We start from the raw sequence: 16,432 nt of genomic DNA on the forward strand, positions 1-16,432 counted from the left end.
AGAATGTGAAAAGGGCATATATATATATATATATATATATATATATATATATATATATATATATATATATATATATATATATATATATATATATATATATATATATACAGTATATATGTGAGTGTGTGTATGTATAAGTTATGTATATTTTAGTTATTGATTATTTTCTACACTCAATCTCATTAAAACATCTAAGTAGTCTTTATCAGAAAATAACAAAAACTCATGATTCTTAAAGTACACATTAATAACCTTGAATTAACGAACGCTTAATTTTTTGACTAACTTGAAATAGCTTTATAAAGTGTCTGTTAATTTAAATAGTACTAAAAATTTTGTCTATTCAAAAGCCATTTGTAGTCATAACTATTAGACATTGGACCATTTTTTTTCGTGGCTTGACAATAGATTAGCCTTGGACCCAATTGCGTAATTTGATCGAACGCAACATTCTATTCTCGCGAAGAATGGGTCATTGCTTCAAGCCGTGGCGAGTCATTGTCGTCAGTCTCACGGATGGAAAGAACGCATTGTAGAACGATCCTGGTGCATTGTAGGTGGATTTGAATGATCAGTCTCGTGGGTGTAACGAATGCATTGTAGAATGCTCGCGTTGTTGTTGTTGTTAGCAGAAAAATTGCAGCTCTAGTTCTTAAGCAATGTTGTTGTTGTTAGCAGCAAAATTGCAGCTCTAGTTCGTAAACAATGCTGTTGTTGTTAGCAGCAAAATTGCAGCTCTAGTTCTTAAGCAATGTTGTTGTTGTTAGCAGCAAAATTGCAGCTCTAGTTCTTAAACAATGTTGTTGTTAGCAGAAAAATTGCAGCTCTAGTTCTTAAACAATGTTGTTGTTGTTGCTGTTGTTGTTGGCAGAAAAATTGCAGCTCTAGTTCTTAAACAATGTTATTGTTGTTGCTGTTGTTGTTAGCAGCAAAATTGCAGCTCTAGTTCTTAAACGATGTTGTTGTTGTTGCTGTTCTTATTAGCAACAAAATTGCAGCTCTAGTTCTTAAACGATGTTGTTGTTGTTGCTGTTGTTATTAGCAACAAAATTGCAGCTCTAGTTCTTAAACAATGTTGTTGTTGTTGCTGTTGTTATTAGCAGAAAAATTGCAGCTCTAATTCTTAAACAGAACACTGCACGACCTTCGGTTCCAGTTGGGAAGGTAGCCTATTATGGAAAATAATACAAAATAGAAAAATGATAATTAAAAGAGTAAAATGAAAACAAATATGAGAAATAACAAGGAAAAACGACACTGATTGTAAAACAGAATACTGCACGCCCTTGGGTTCCAGTTGGGAAAGCGGCCCCTTATAAAAAAAGAAAAAAAAATATATATATATATTTGAAAGAAAGTTAAACAAAAACAGATAGGAAACATAACATGGACAAACTACCCTGATTGTAAACCAGAATCTTGTTTGTTTGTGAATAACTTCCTGGCCACAGTTTTATTTGTAGGGTAATGAAACTTGCAGGGATTAACTGTTGTGTAAAAAGCTGGAAATGGTTAAATTTTGGAAGGTCAAGGTCACGGTCAAGCAAAATGTCCAATTCAATAATCAAGTTTTCTTTTAGTAAATTGAAAAGAACGATATAAAAAGTTCCTTAAGGCTATTTGGAGATGTGTTTACTTTTATATCTCTTGAGGTTTGTATCTTAGGGAAAATAAAGGAAGTTACGCCTGACATAGATTTATATTCTTGAATTTATTTGTGGAAGCAAATAGGAAATAACTGTCTTCAAGGATTGGAGAGAAGGAAGCAAATTGAGGTTAGTTAAAGCAAATAGAGGTTTATAATAGAAATGAATACACAAACTGAAGGATTTTTTTCAAGGCAACTTTCCAGATAATTTGAATTTAGTTTCTTCACCCACAATGCATGTATTTCTCCTGTTTATTTACCGGCTGTAATTTGTATCGTAATATTAGCGGTGTAAGAATAGAGAAATCACGCCAGTTTTGCTAGGCTAAAAGTGAATTGGAGTTTCTCTGACCGACATCGAAGAATTGAGTTAGAAAACTTAAAGTAATGTTGGTGTTTCAAGAAAACCGCCCTTGATTAATCTGTTGATAATGTATTGTAATTACTGTTCTTATTGTATTTCTTATCTTTTTTTGTTTTACTGATTTCATAGGTGTAACAACGCTGTACTCCAAAGTGTAAATGTATATGGATTTTTAGCTGAAATAAAGATTATTATTATTATTATTATTATTATTATTATTATTATTATTATTATTATTATTACTAGCCAAGCTACAACCCTAATAGGAAAAGCAAGATGCTATAAGCCCAAAGGCTCCAACAGGGAAAAATAGCCCAGTGAGGAAAGGAAATAAGGAAATAAATAAATGAGAACAAATTATTATTATTATTATTATTATTATTATTATTATTATTTGTTGTTGTTATATTATAAAACATAATTTAACTAGGTAAATATTCGCTAAAGTTGTCCTTATTTATATGGTAACATATGGAAACAGTAATTATTATTATTATTATTATTATTATTATTATTTGTTGTTGTCGTTGTTATTATATTAGAAAAAATCATTTAACAAGGTAAATATTCGCTAAAGTTGTCCTTATTTATATAGTAACATATAGAAACAGCAGTTCAACAGTATCACTACAAATCATCGTCATTGTTTATCTGTAAAAACAATTTCGCACATTTTGCTCTGATAGGGCGTGGTCTATCACTACATACATTATTTCTCTGACAGCGTAGTCAAACTGACGGTTATCCCTTTCACTCGATAACCTTTGCAAGGATGTGAGAAAATAAAACGCTGTAATGCACTTCCTGGTTTGCGTTTATTAGAAACGGTAGGCAGTACCTGGTTTCGCGTGACCCAACCTCTGCGAATCAGGTGGTTGTATTATTATTATTATTATTACTATCCAAGCTACAACCCTAGTTGGAAAAGCAAGATGCTATAAGCCCAGGGGCTCCAACAGGGAAAAATAGCCCAGTGAGGAAAGGAAATAAGGAAATAAATAAATGAAGAGAACAAATTAACAATAAATCATTCTAAATTAAGTAAAAACGTCAAAACAGACTTGTCATATATAAACTATTAACATCAAAAACAATTATGTCATAAATAAACTATAAAAAGACTCATGTCCGCCTGGTCAATAAAAAAGCATTTGCTCCAACTTTGAACTTTTGAAGTTCTCCTGTATCCGTTGCAAAAGTGAAGGATTTTAGATTATTATATGTATCTCTTAGCAAAGTGTAGATATGAGGACTAAAGATTTTGAGGGTACACTCGGGCACACTATTCTATCTTATTTCTCTTCCACTTTTTGGTTAAGTTTTTATAGTTTATATAGGAAATATTTATTTTAATGTTGTTACTGTTCTTGAAATATTTTATCTTTCATTGTTTCCTTTCCTCACTGAGCTGCTTTCCCTGTTGGGGCCTCTGGGCCTATAGCATCCTGCTTTTCCAACTAGGGTTGTAGCTTAGCAAGTAATAATAATAATAATAATAATAACTCGTTACTTACTTACTCGATTCAACTACCCGATTAGGAAGATCATCCCACAACTTGATCACAGCTGGAATAAAAGCATTGAAGAGACATGCGTTTCTATTACATGCTTATTGAGTGTCCATCTATTTGCCCTCGAGTCATGGCGTTCCTTGAACACTTGAGACCCCCGGTACCGGACTGTACCTGTTCTTGACTGATACGATTGGATCACTGCTTTCTCCTTGCAAGGTGAAGTCATTCGATGCATAGATGATAGGTTATGTACATATCTTCCTTTCCTCACTGGGCTATTTTCTCCTGTTCGAGCCCTAGGGCTTGAAACATCCTGCCTCTCCTAGTAGGATTGTAACTTGTAACTTGGCGCATTTCGATGCATAGACTATAGGATTATGTACATATCTTCCTTTTCTCACTGGGCTATTTTCCCCTGTTTGAGCCCTAGGGTTTGAAGCATCTTGCTTCTCCTACTAGGATTGTAACTTAGTGCATTTCGGTGCATAGACTATAGGATTATGTATATATCTTCCTTTTCTCAAAGGGGTGTTTTCCCTTGTTCGAGCCCTAGGGCTTGAAGGATACTGCTTCTCCTACACTAGGTTTGTAACTTAGCTAGCAATGATAATAATGCAATTCGATGCATAGACAATAGTATTATGTACATATCTTCCTTTCCTCACTGGGCTGTTTTCTGCTGTTCAAGCCCCCGTGCTTGAATGATACTGCTTCTACTAGGGTTGTAGCTCACCTAGTAATAATGATAATTAATTATAGATTTGGAGGGATCTTGCTGTTATGAGTAACTTTTTTTTTCTTTTTGTGAGAGAGAGAGAGAGAGAGAGAGAGAGAGAGAGAGAGAGAGAGAGAGAGAGAGAGAGTGAGTTTCTGCAGTGTTCGGTGATGAAGGTTTCAGTTACCTTCAAGAAAATGGGCAAATATTCAGCAGACAACTTTGATAACTTCTGGCTTACTAGATCATGATTGTTGTGGTTCACTAACAGCTGTTTTGAGTATGTATGTGTATGTGTGTGAATGTCTGTTTGTATGTATTTTGATGTGATGCAGCGAATGATTTCTTCGTGAATTTCATCAACTGTTTGTTTTATATATTAAATGTGGAACCTTATTTATTTTGGGCCATATTAAAAAGTCGATGAAAAATCGAGATATTTGCAATTTAATATTGGCTCTGTATATGCCTATTCACATTGTCCCACTGGCAGTACTAATACGATAAGAATATATTTGTATTTTTCGATTTTGTTGCTTATATTTGTATAAGAATTTTCATGGGTAACACGAGATAATCTATTTTCTTATAAATACGATAAGAATATATTTGTATTTTTCGATTTTGTTGCTTATATTTGTATAAGAATTTTCATGGGTAACACGAGATAATCTATTTTCTTATAAATACGATAAGAATATATTTGTATTTTTCGATTTTGTTGCTTATATTTGTATAAGAATTTTCATGGGTAACACGAGATAATCTATTTTCTTATAAATACGATAAGAATATATTTGTATTTTTCGATTTTGTTGCTTATATGTGTATAAGAATTTTCATGGGTAACACGAGATAATCTATTTTCTTATAAATACGATAAGAATATATTTGTATTTTTCGATTTTGTTGCTTATATGTGTATAAGAATTTTCATGGGTAACACGAGATAATCTCTTTTCTTTTAAATACGATAAGAATATATTTGTATTTTTCGAATTTGTTGCTTATATTTTTATAAGAATTTTCATAGGTAACGAGATAATCTCTTTTCTTTTAAATACGATAAGAATATATTTTTATTTTTCGATTTTGTTGCTTATATTTGTATAAGAATTTTCGTAGGTAACATAGATAATCTATTTTCTTTTAAATCTTACTTAAATACGATAAGAATATATTTGTATTTTTCGATTTTGTTGCTAATATTTGTATAAGAATTTTCATAGGTAACATGAGATAATCTATTTTCTTTTAAATACGATAAGAATATATTTGTATTTTTCGATTTTGTTGCTTATATTTCTATAAGAATTTTCATAGGTAACATAGATAATCTATTTTCTTTTAAATCTTACTTAAATACGATAAGAATATATTTGTATTTTTCGATTTTGTAGCTAATATTTGTATAAGAATTTTCATAGGTAACCTGAGATAATCTATTTTCTTTTAAATACGATAAGAATATATTTGTATTTTTCGATTTTGTTGCTTATATTTTTATAAGAATTTTCATAGGTTACCTGAGATAATCTATTTTCTTTTAAATACGATAAGAATATATTTGTATTTTTCGATTTTGTTGCTAATATTTGTATAAGAATTTTCATAGGTAACATGAGATAATCTATTTTCTTTTAAATACGATAAGAATATATTTGTATTTTTCGATTTTGTTGCTTATATTTCTATAAGAATTTTCATAGGTAACATAGATAATCTATTTTCTTTTAAATCTTACTTAAATACGATAAGAATATATTTGTATTTTTCGATTTTGTAGCTAATATTTGTATAAGAATTTTCATAGGTAACCTGAGATAATCTATTTTCTTTTAAATACGATAAGAATATATTTGTATTTTTCGATTTTGTTGCTTATATTTGTATAAGAATTTTCATAGGTAACCTGAGATAATCTATTTTCTTTTAAATACGATAAGAATATATTTTTATTTTTCGATTTTGTTGCTTATATTTCTATAAGAATTTTCATAGGTAACATGAGATAATCTCTTTTCTTTTAAATACGATAAGAATATATTTGTATTTTTCGATTTTGTTGCTTATATTTTTATAAGAATTTTCATAGGTTACCTGAGATAATCTATTTTCTTTTAAATACGATAAGAATATATTTGTATTTTTCGATTTTGTTGCTTATATTTTTATAAGAATTTTCATAGGTAACCTGAGATAATCTATTTTCTTTTAAATACGATAAGAATATATTTGTATTTTTCGATTTTGTTGCTTATATTTGTATAAGAATTTTCATTGGTAACATAGATAATCTATTTTCATTTAAATCTTACTTAAATACAATAAGAATATATTTGTATTTTTCGATTTTGTTGCTTATATTTGTATAAGAATTTTCATAGGTAACATGAGATAATCTATTTTCATTTAAATCTTACTTAAATACAATAAGAATATATTTGTATTTTTCGATTTTGTTGCTTATATTTGTATAAGAATTTTCATAGGTAACATGAGATAATCTATTTTCATTTAAATCTTACTTAAATACAATAAGAATATATTTGTATTTTTCGATTTTGTTGCTTATATTTGTATAAGAATTTTCATAGGTAACCTGAGATAATCTATTTTCTTTTAAATACGATAAGAATATATTTGTATTTTTCGATTTTGTTGCTTATATTTGTATAAGAATTTTCATAGGTAACCTGAGATAATCTATTTTCTTTTAAATACGATAAGAATATATTTGTATTTTTCGATTTTGTTGCTTATATTTGTATAAGAATTTTCATTGGTAACATAGATAATCTATTTTCTTTTAAATCTTACTTAAATACGATAAGAATATATTTGTATTTTTCGATTTTGTTGCTTATATTTGTATAAGAATTTTCATAGGTAACATGAGATAATCTATTTTCATTTAAATCTTACTTAAATACAATAAGAATATATTTGTATTTTTCGATTTTGTTGCTTATATTTGTATAAGAATTTTCATAGGTAACCTGAGATAATCTATTTTCTTTTAAATACGATAAGAATATATTTGTATTTTTCGATTTTGTTGCTTATATTTCTATAAGAATTTTCATAGGTAACCTGAGATAATCTATTTTCTTTTAAATACGATAAGAATATATTTGTATTTTTCGATTTTGTTGCTTATATTTGTATAAGAATTTTCATTGGTAACATAGATAATCTATTTTCTTTTAAATCTTACTTAAATACGATAAGAATATATTTGTATTTTTCGATTTTGTTGCTTATATTTGTATAAGAATTTTCATAGGTAACATGAGATAATCTATTTTCATTTAAATCTTACTTAAATACAATAAGAATATATTTGTATTTTTCGATTTTGTTGCTTATATTTGTATAAGAATTTTCATAGGTAACCTGAGATAATCTATTTTCTTTTAAATACGATAAGAATATATTTGTATTTTTCGATTTTGTTGCTTATATTTCTATAAGAATTTTCATAGGTAACCTGAGATAATCTATTTTCTTTTAAATACGATAAGAATATATTTGTATTTTTCGATTTTGTTGCTTATATTTGTATAAGAATTTTCATAGGTAACCTGAGATAATCTATTTTCTTTTAAATACGATAAGAATATATTTGTATTTTTCGATTTTGTTGCTTATATTTGTATAAGAATTTTCATTGGTAACATAGATAATCTATTTTCTTTTAAATCTTACTTAAATACGATAAGAATATATTTGTATTTTTCGATTTTGTTGCTTATATTTGTATAAGAATTTTCATAGGTAACATGAGATAATCTATTTTCATTTAAATCTTACTTAAATACAATAAGAATATATTTGTATTTTTCGATTTTGTTGCTTATATTTGTATAAGAATTTTCATAGGTAACCTGAGATAATCTATTTTCTTTTAAATACGATAAGAATATATTTGTATTTTTCGATTTTGTTGCTTATATTTGTATAAGAATTTTCATAGGTAACCTGAGATAATCTATTTTCTTTTAAATACGATAAGAATATATTTGTATTTTTCGATTTTGTTGCTTATATTTGTATAAGAATTTTCATAGGTAACATGAGATAATCTATTTTCATTTAAATCTTACTTAAATACAATAAGAATATATTTGTATTTTTCGATTTTGTTGCTTATATTTGTATAAGAATTTTCATAGGTAACCTGAGATAATCTATTTTCTTTTAAATACGATAAGAATATATTTGTATTTTTCGATTTTGTTGCTTATATTTGTATAAGAATTTTCATAGGTAACCTGAGATAATCTATTTTCTTTTAAATACGATAAGAATATATTTGTATTTTTCGATTTTGTTGCTTATATTTCTATAAGAATTTTCATAGGTAACATGAGATAATCTATTTTCTTTTAAATACGATAAGAATATATTTGTATTTTTCGATTTTGTTGCTTATATTTGTATAAGAATTTTCATAGGTAACCTGAGATAATCTATTTTCTTTTAAATACGATAAGAATATATTTGTATTTTTCGATTTTGTTGCTTATATTTGTATAAGAATTTTCATTGGTAACATAGATAATCTATTTTCTTTTAAATCTTACTTAAATACGATAAGAATATATTTGTATTTTTCGATTTTGTTGCTTATATTTGTATAAGAATTTTCATAGGTAACATGAGATAATCTATTTTCATTTAAATCTTACTTAAATACAATAAGAATATATTTGTATATTTCGATTTTGTTGCTTATATTTGTATAAGAATTTTCATAGGTAACCTGAGATAATCTATTTTCTTTTAAATACGATAAGAATATATTTGTATTTTTCGATTTTGTTGCTTATATTTGTATAAGAATTTTCATAGGTAACCTGAGATAATCTATTTTCTTTTAAATACGATAAGAATATATTTGTATTTTTCGATTTTGTTGCTTATATTTCTATAAGAATTTTCATAGGTAACATGAGATAATCTATTTTCTTTTAAATACGATAAGAATATATTTGTATTTTTCGATTTTGTTGCTTATATTTTTATAAGAATTTTCATAGGTAACATGAGATAATCTATTTTCTTTTAAATCTTACTTAAATACAATAAGAATATATTTGTATTTTTCGATTTTGTTGCTTATATTTGTATAAGAATTTTCATAGGTAACCTGAGATAATCTATTTTCTTTTAAATACGATAAGAATATATTTGTATTTTTCGATTTTGTTGCTTATATTTGTATAAGAATTTTCATAGGTAACATGAGATAATCTATTTTCTTTTAAATCTTACTTAAATACAATAAGAATATATTTGTATTTTTCGATTTTGTTGCTTATATTTGTATAAGAATTTTCATAGGTTACATGAGATAATCTATTTTCTTTTAAATACGATAAGAATATATTTTTATTTTTCGATTTTGTTGCTTATATTTGTATAAGAATTTTCGTAGGTAACATAGATAATCTCTTTTCTTTTAAATCTTACTTAAATACGATAAGAATATATTTTTATTTTTCGATTTTGTTGCTTATATTTGTATAAGAATTTTCATAGGTAACATAGATAATCTATTTTCTTTTAAATCTTACTTAAATACGATAAGAATATATTTGTATTTTTCGATTTTGTTGCTTATATTTGTATAAGAATTTTCATAGGTAACATGAGATAATCTATTTTCATTTAAATCTTACTTAAATACAATAAGAATATATTTGTATTTTTCGATTTTGTTGCTTATATTTGTATAAGAATTTTCATAGGTAACCTGAGATAATCTATTTTCTTTTAAATACGATAAGAATATATTTGTATTTTTCGATTTTGTTGCTTATATTTCTATAAGAATTTTCATAGGTAACCTGAGATAATCTATTTTCTTTTAAATACGATAAGAATATATTTGTATTTTTCGATTTTGTTGCTTATATTTGTATAAGAATTTTCATTGGTAACATAGATAATCTATTTTCTTTTAAATCTTACTTAAATACGATAAGAATATATTTGTATTTTTCGATTTTGTTGCTTATATTTGTATAAGAATTTTCATAGGTAACATGAGATAATCTATTTTCATTTAAATCTTACTTAAATACAATAAGAATATATTTGTATTTTTCGATTTTGTTGCTTATATTTGTATAAGAATTTTCATAGGTAACCTGAGATAATCTATTTTCTTTTAAATACGATAAGAATATATTTGTATTTTTCGATTTTGTTGCTTATATTTCTATAAGAATTTTCATAGGTAACCTGAGATAATCTATTTTCTTTTAAATACGATAAGAATATATTTGTATTTTTCGATTTGGTTGCTTATATTTGTATAAGAATTTTCATAGGTAACCTGAGATAATCTATTTTCTTTTAAATACGATAAGAATATATTTGTATTTTTCGATTTTGTTGCTTATATTTGTATAAGAATTTTCATTGGTAACATAGATAATCTATTTTCTTTTAAATCTTACTTAAATACGATAAGAATATATTTGTATTTTTCGATTTTGTTGCTTATATTTGTATAAGAATTTTCATAGGTAACATGAGATAATCTATTTTCATTTAAATCTTACTTAAATACAATAAGAATATATTTGTATTTTTCGATTTTGTTGCTTATATTTGTATAAGAATTTTCATAGGTAACCTGAGATAATCTATTTTCTTTTAAATACGATAAGAATATATTTGTATTTTTCGATTTTGTTGCTTATATTTGTATAAGAATTTTCATAGGTAACCTGAGATAATCTATTTTCTTTTAAATACGATAAGAATATATTTGTATTTTTCGATTTTGTTGCTTATATTTGTATAAGAACTTTCATAGGTAACATGAGATAATCTATTTTCATTTAAATCTTACTTAAATACAATAAGAATATATTTGTATTTTTCGATTTTGTTGCTTATATTTGTATAAGAATTTTCATAGGTAACCTGAGATAATCTATTTTCTTTTAAATACGATAAGAATATATTTGTATTTTTCGATTTTGTTGCTTATATTTGTATAAGAATTTTCATAGGTAACCTGAGATAATCTATTTTCTTTTAAATACGATAAGAATATATTTGTATTTTTCGATTTTGTTGCTTATATTTCTATAAGAATTTTCATAGGTAACATGAGATAATCTATTTTCTTTTAAATACGATAAGAATATATTTGTATTTTTCGATTTTGTTGCTTATATTTGTATAAGAATTTTCATAGGTAACCTGAGATAATCTATTTTCTTTTAAATACGATAAGAATATATTTGTATTTTTCGATTTTGTTGCTTATATTTGTATAAGAATTTTCATTGGTAACATAGATAATCTATTTTCTTTTAAATCTTACTTAAATACGATAAGAATATATTTGTATTTTTCGATTTTGTTGCTTATATTTGTATAAGAATTTTCATAGGTAACATGAGATAATCTATTTTCATTTAAATCTTACTTAAATACAATAAGAATATATTTGTATATTTCGATTTTGTTGCTTATATTTGTATAAGAATTTTCATAGGTAACCTGAGATAATCTATTTTCTTTTAAATACGATAAGAATATATTTGTATTTTTCGATTTTGTTGCTTATATTTGTATAAGAATTTTCATAGGTAACCTGAGATAATCTATTTTCTTTTAAATACGATAAGAATATATTTGTATTTTTCGATTTTGTTGCTTATATTTCTATAAGAATTTTCATAGGTAACATGAGATAATCTATTTTCTTTTAAATACGATAAGAATATATTTGTATTTTTCGATTTTGTTGCTTATATTTTTATAAGAATTTTCATAGGTAACATGAGATAATCTATTTTCTTTTAAATCTTACTTAAATACAATAAGAATATATTTGTATTTTTCGATTTTGTTGCTTATATTTGTATAAGAATTTTCATAGGTAACCTGAGATAATCTATTTTCTTTTAAATACGATAAGAATATATTTGTATTTTTCGATTTTGTTGCTTATATTTGTATAAGAATTTTCATAGGTAACATGAGATAATCTATTTTCTTTTAAATCTTACTTAAATACAATAAGAATATATTTGTATTTTTCGATTTTGTTGCTTATATTTGTATAAGAATTTTCATAGGTTACATGAGATAATCTATTTTCTTTTAAATACGATAAGAATATATTTTTATTTTTCGATTTTGTTGCTTATATTTGTATAAGAATTTTCGTAGGTAACATAGATAATCTCTTTTCTTTTAAATCTTACTTAAATACGATAAGAATATATTTTTATTTTTCGATTTTGTTGCTTATATTTGTATAAGAATTTTCATAGGTAACATAGATAATCTATTTTCTTTTAAATCTTACTTAAATACGATAAGAATATATTTGTATTTTTCGATTTTGTTGCTTATATTTGTGTAAGAATTTTCCTAGGTAACACAGATAATCTATTTTCTTTTAAATATTACTTAAATACGATAAGAATATATTTGTATTTTTCGATTTTGTTGCTTATATTTGTATAAGAATTTTCATAGGTAACACGAGATAATCTCTTTTCTTATAAATACGATAAGAATATATTTTCATTTTTCGATTTTGTTGCTTATATTTGTATAAGAATTTTCATAGGTAACACGAGATAATCTCTTTTCTTATAAATACGATAAGAATATATTTTCATTTTTCGATTTTGTTGCTTACATTTGTATAAGAATTTTCATAGGTAACATGAGATAATCTATTTTCTTATAAATACGATAAGAATATATTTTTATTTTTCGATTTTGTTGCTTATATTTGTATAAGAATTTTCGTAGGTAACGAGATAATCTATTTTCTTTTAAATACGATAAGAATAATTTGTATTTTTCAATTTTGTTGCTTATAATTGTATAAGAATTTTCATAGGTAACATGAGATAATCGATTTTCTTTTAAATACGATAAGAATATATTTATATTTTTCAATTTTGTTGCTTATATTTGTATAAGAATTTTCGTAGGTAACATAGATAATCTATTTTCTTTTAAATCTTACTTAAATACGATAAGAATATATTTGTATTTTTCGATTTTGTTGCTTATATTTGTATAAGAATTTTCATAGGTAACATAATTAATCTATTTTCTTTTAAATCTTACTTAAATACGATAAGAATATATTTGTTTTTTTTTTCGAATTTATCGTTTTTAAATACGATAAGAATATATTTATATTTTTCAATTTTGTTGCTTATATTTGTATAAGAATTTTCGTAGGTAACATAGATAATCTATTTTCTTTTAAATCTTACTTAAATACAATAAGAATATATTTGTATTTTTCGATTTTGTTGCTTATATTTGTATAAGAATTTTCATAGGTAACATAGATAATCTATTTTCTTTTAAATCTTACTTAAATACGATAAGAATATATTCGTATTTTTCGAATTTATCGTTTACATTTATATGAGACAACTTTTTTTTTCTTTTTTTTCAGAATTACGGACCCCAACGCTAACGGCAGCCTTGCTCCTCCTGCTGGCGACAAACTTCCCCCTCAGTGGCGTCATGGGCTACTCTAGGGGCGCCCCTGACACCGCCTGCGGGCACATGATTCCCGGACACGGCGCGGGGACGACGCAAATATCCTCCTCCCCTTACACTATCGCCCCCGGGGCGGCCACGCTGGAGGGCGGCAAGCGGATGCTGGTCACCCTGCAGACTCCTGACGGGGTGGCGGGCTTCGAGGGGTTCCTGGTGCAGGCCAGGAACGCTGACGACGAGAGCCAGGTCGTTGGGACCTTCTTCACCACCGACCACAGCTATATCACCTGCGGGAAGGGATTCAATGTGAGTGTTCTCGTAGTTTTTTTTTTTCTTTTATACATATAAGTGTTTTTATACATATAAGCCTTTGTTGTCGAAGTGTAGTTTTTTCTTTTTTTTCTAATGTTTTTAACTTTCTTTTCTTATACATATAGGCCTAAGTGTTTAGCTTTTATGGCCTTTGTTGTCGAAGTGTAGTTTTTTTTCTTTGTTCCTCATTTTTTTAAGTTTCCTTTCTTATACATATAGGCCTAAGTGTCTAGTTTTTATGGCCTTTGTTGTCAAAGTGTAGTTTTTTTTACTCATGTTTTGATTTTCGTATGTTTTAAGTGTGTTTTCTTATAAGTGTTTAGGTTTTATGGCTTTTGTTGTCGAAGTGTAGTTTTTTTTCTGTTTTTTTTTCTAGTGTTTTTAAGTTTCTTTTCTTATACAAATAAACGTTTAGTTTTTATGGCCTTTGTTGTCGAAGTGTAGTTTTTTTTTTTACTCATGTATTGATTTTCTTATGTTTTAAGTGTGTTTTCTTATAAGTGATTAGTTTTTATGGCTTTTGTTATCGAAGTGTAGTTTTTTTACTCATGTTTTGATTTTCTTATGTTTTTAAGTGATTTTTTTTAAGTGTTTAGTTTTTATGGATTTTGTTATCGGAGTGTAGTTTTTTTCTCTTGTTTCGATTTGCTTAAGTTTGTAAGTGTCTTTCATATACATATAAGTGTATAGTTTTTCTGGTCTTTATTTGGGTCTACTTGCGATTTTATAAGCTACGTTTTTTTATCTACACACACAATATATATATATATATATATATATATATATATATATATATATATATATATATATATATATATATATGTATATATATATATATCATCATTATTATTATTATTACTAGCCAAGCTACAACCCTAGTTGGAAAATCAAGATGCTATAAGCCCAATGGCTCTAATATAGAAAAATAGCCCAATGAGGAAAGGAAATAAGGAAATAAAAAAAATGATGTGAACAAATTAACAATAAATCACTCTAAAAAACAGTAAGAACGTCAAAACAGATATGTCATATATAACTATTAACAACGTCAAAAGAGATATCTCATATACAAACTATAAAAACTCATATATACTTGTGTGTGTATGTTTATAATCATGCGTTTGGTATTGACATGTAATTATCCATTTAATTCTCGCGCAAATCATGAAAGTATGTCGCCACCAATGCAGTTATTCTGGCGACTTCAACGCATTCAGTGTCAGTATCCGGCCTAAACTTATTATCTATTCTGGCCTCGTGGTGATACGCGTTTGTTTTATCTGAAGAGATATTTTGTTTTTATGTAGTGTATAATTTGTGATTTATAATGAATAATGCGGTGTATTTTGTTACTGTTTTATATCTGCTATGATTAATGACCCATGTTGTTTTAATTTACAGTCTATTTAATGGATTCATTCGTTTACGGTAATCTTCACTGTGCTTAACTGCTTCATTTGGGACTATGTTTGAATTTCTCTCTCTCTCTCTCTCTCTCTCCTCTCCTCTCTCTCTCTCTCTCTCTCTCTCTCTCTCAGAATTCGTTCGAACCTTAATTGGTAGTGAGCTAACTCTAGTAATTTTTTTCTCCTCTCTCTCTCTCTCTCTCTCTCTCGCTCTCTCCTCTCTCTCTCTCTCTGCTAATCTAACCCATTCAGTTTGTTCGAACCGTAATAGTGTAGCCTACTCTCTCTCTCTCTCTCTCTCTCTCTCTCTCTCCTCTCTCTCTCTCTCTCTCTCTCTCTCTCTCAGAATTCGTTCGAACCTTAATTGGTAGTGAGCTAACTCTAGTAATTTTTTCTCTCTCTCTCTCTCTCTCTCTCTCTCTCTCTCTCTCTCTCTCTCTCTCTCTCTCTCTCTGCACTGTGCTAATCTAACCCATTCAGGGTTTGTTCGAACCGTATTAGTGTAGCCAACTCTATTAATCCTGATTCGAGCTCTCTCTCTCTCTCTCTCTCTCTCTCTCTCTCTCTCTCTCTCTCTCTCTCTCTCTCTCTGCACTGTGCTAATCTAACCCATTCAGAGTTTGTTCGAACCGTATTAGTGTAGCCAACTCTATTAATCCTGATTCGAGCTCTCTCTCTCTCTCTCTCTCTCTCTCTCTCTCTCTCTCTCTCTCTCTCTCTGCTAATCTAACCCATTCAGAGTTTGTTCGAACCGTAATAGTGTAGCCAACTCTATTAATCCTGATTCGAGCTCTCTCTCTCTCTCTCTCTCTCTCTCTCTCTCTCTCTCTCTCTGAAAGAAAATACACGATTAGTAATTCCCCTGGGTATTTCCCGTTTTCTAATCTTCCTACTCTCTTCCCATCTTTTCCTTCCTTTTCCATTTTTTCGTAAAGTTAATATATCATGTGTTTGAAGAATTCAGGATTA

The 16,432-nt window shown here is 27.0% G+C and overlaps 1 protein-coding gene across 2 annotated transcripts in view; it reads left to right on the forward strand.

Annotated features, from left to right (window-relative positions):
* The window catches only part of LOC137657856 (putative ferric-chelate reductase 1 homolog), a 185,742-nt gene that overhangs the window by 19,876 nt on the left and 149,434 nt on the right, over positions 1-16,432 (forward strand). For both annotated transcript variants that reach the window (XM_068392453.1, XM_068392454.1), the window contains exon 2: positions 13,699-14,051. In XM_068392453.1, the coding sequence (XP_068248554.1) occupies positions 13,699-14,051 (353 nt within the window). The remainder of the gene's footprint in view (positions 1-13,698; positions 14,052-16,432) is intronic.

The sequence above is a fragment of the Palaemon carinicauda genome, chromosome 18 (assembly GCF_036898095.1).
Source record: "Palaemon carinicauda isolate YSFRI2023 chromosome 18, ASM3689809v2, whole genome shotgun sequence".
NCBI lineage: Eukaryota > Metazoa > Arthropoda > Malacostraca > Decapoda > Palaemonidae > Palaemon > Palaemon carinicauda.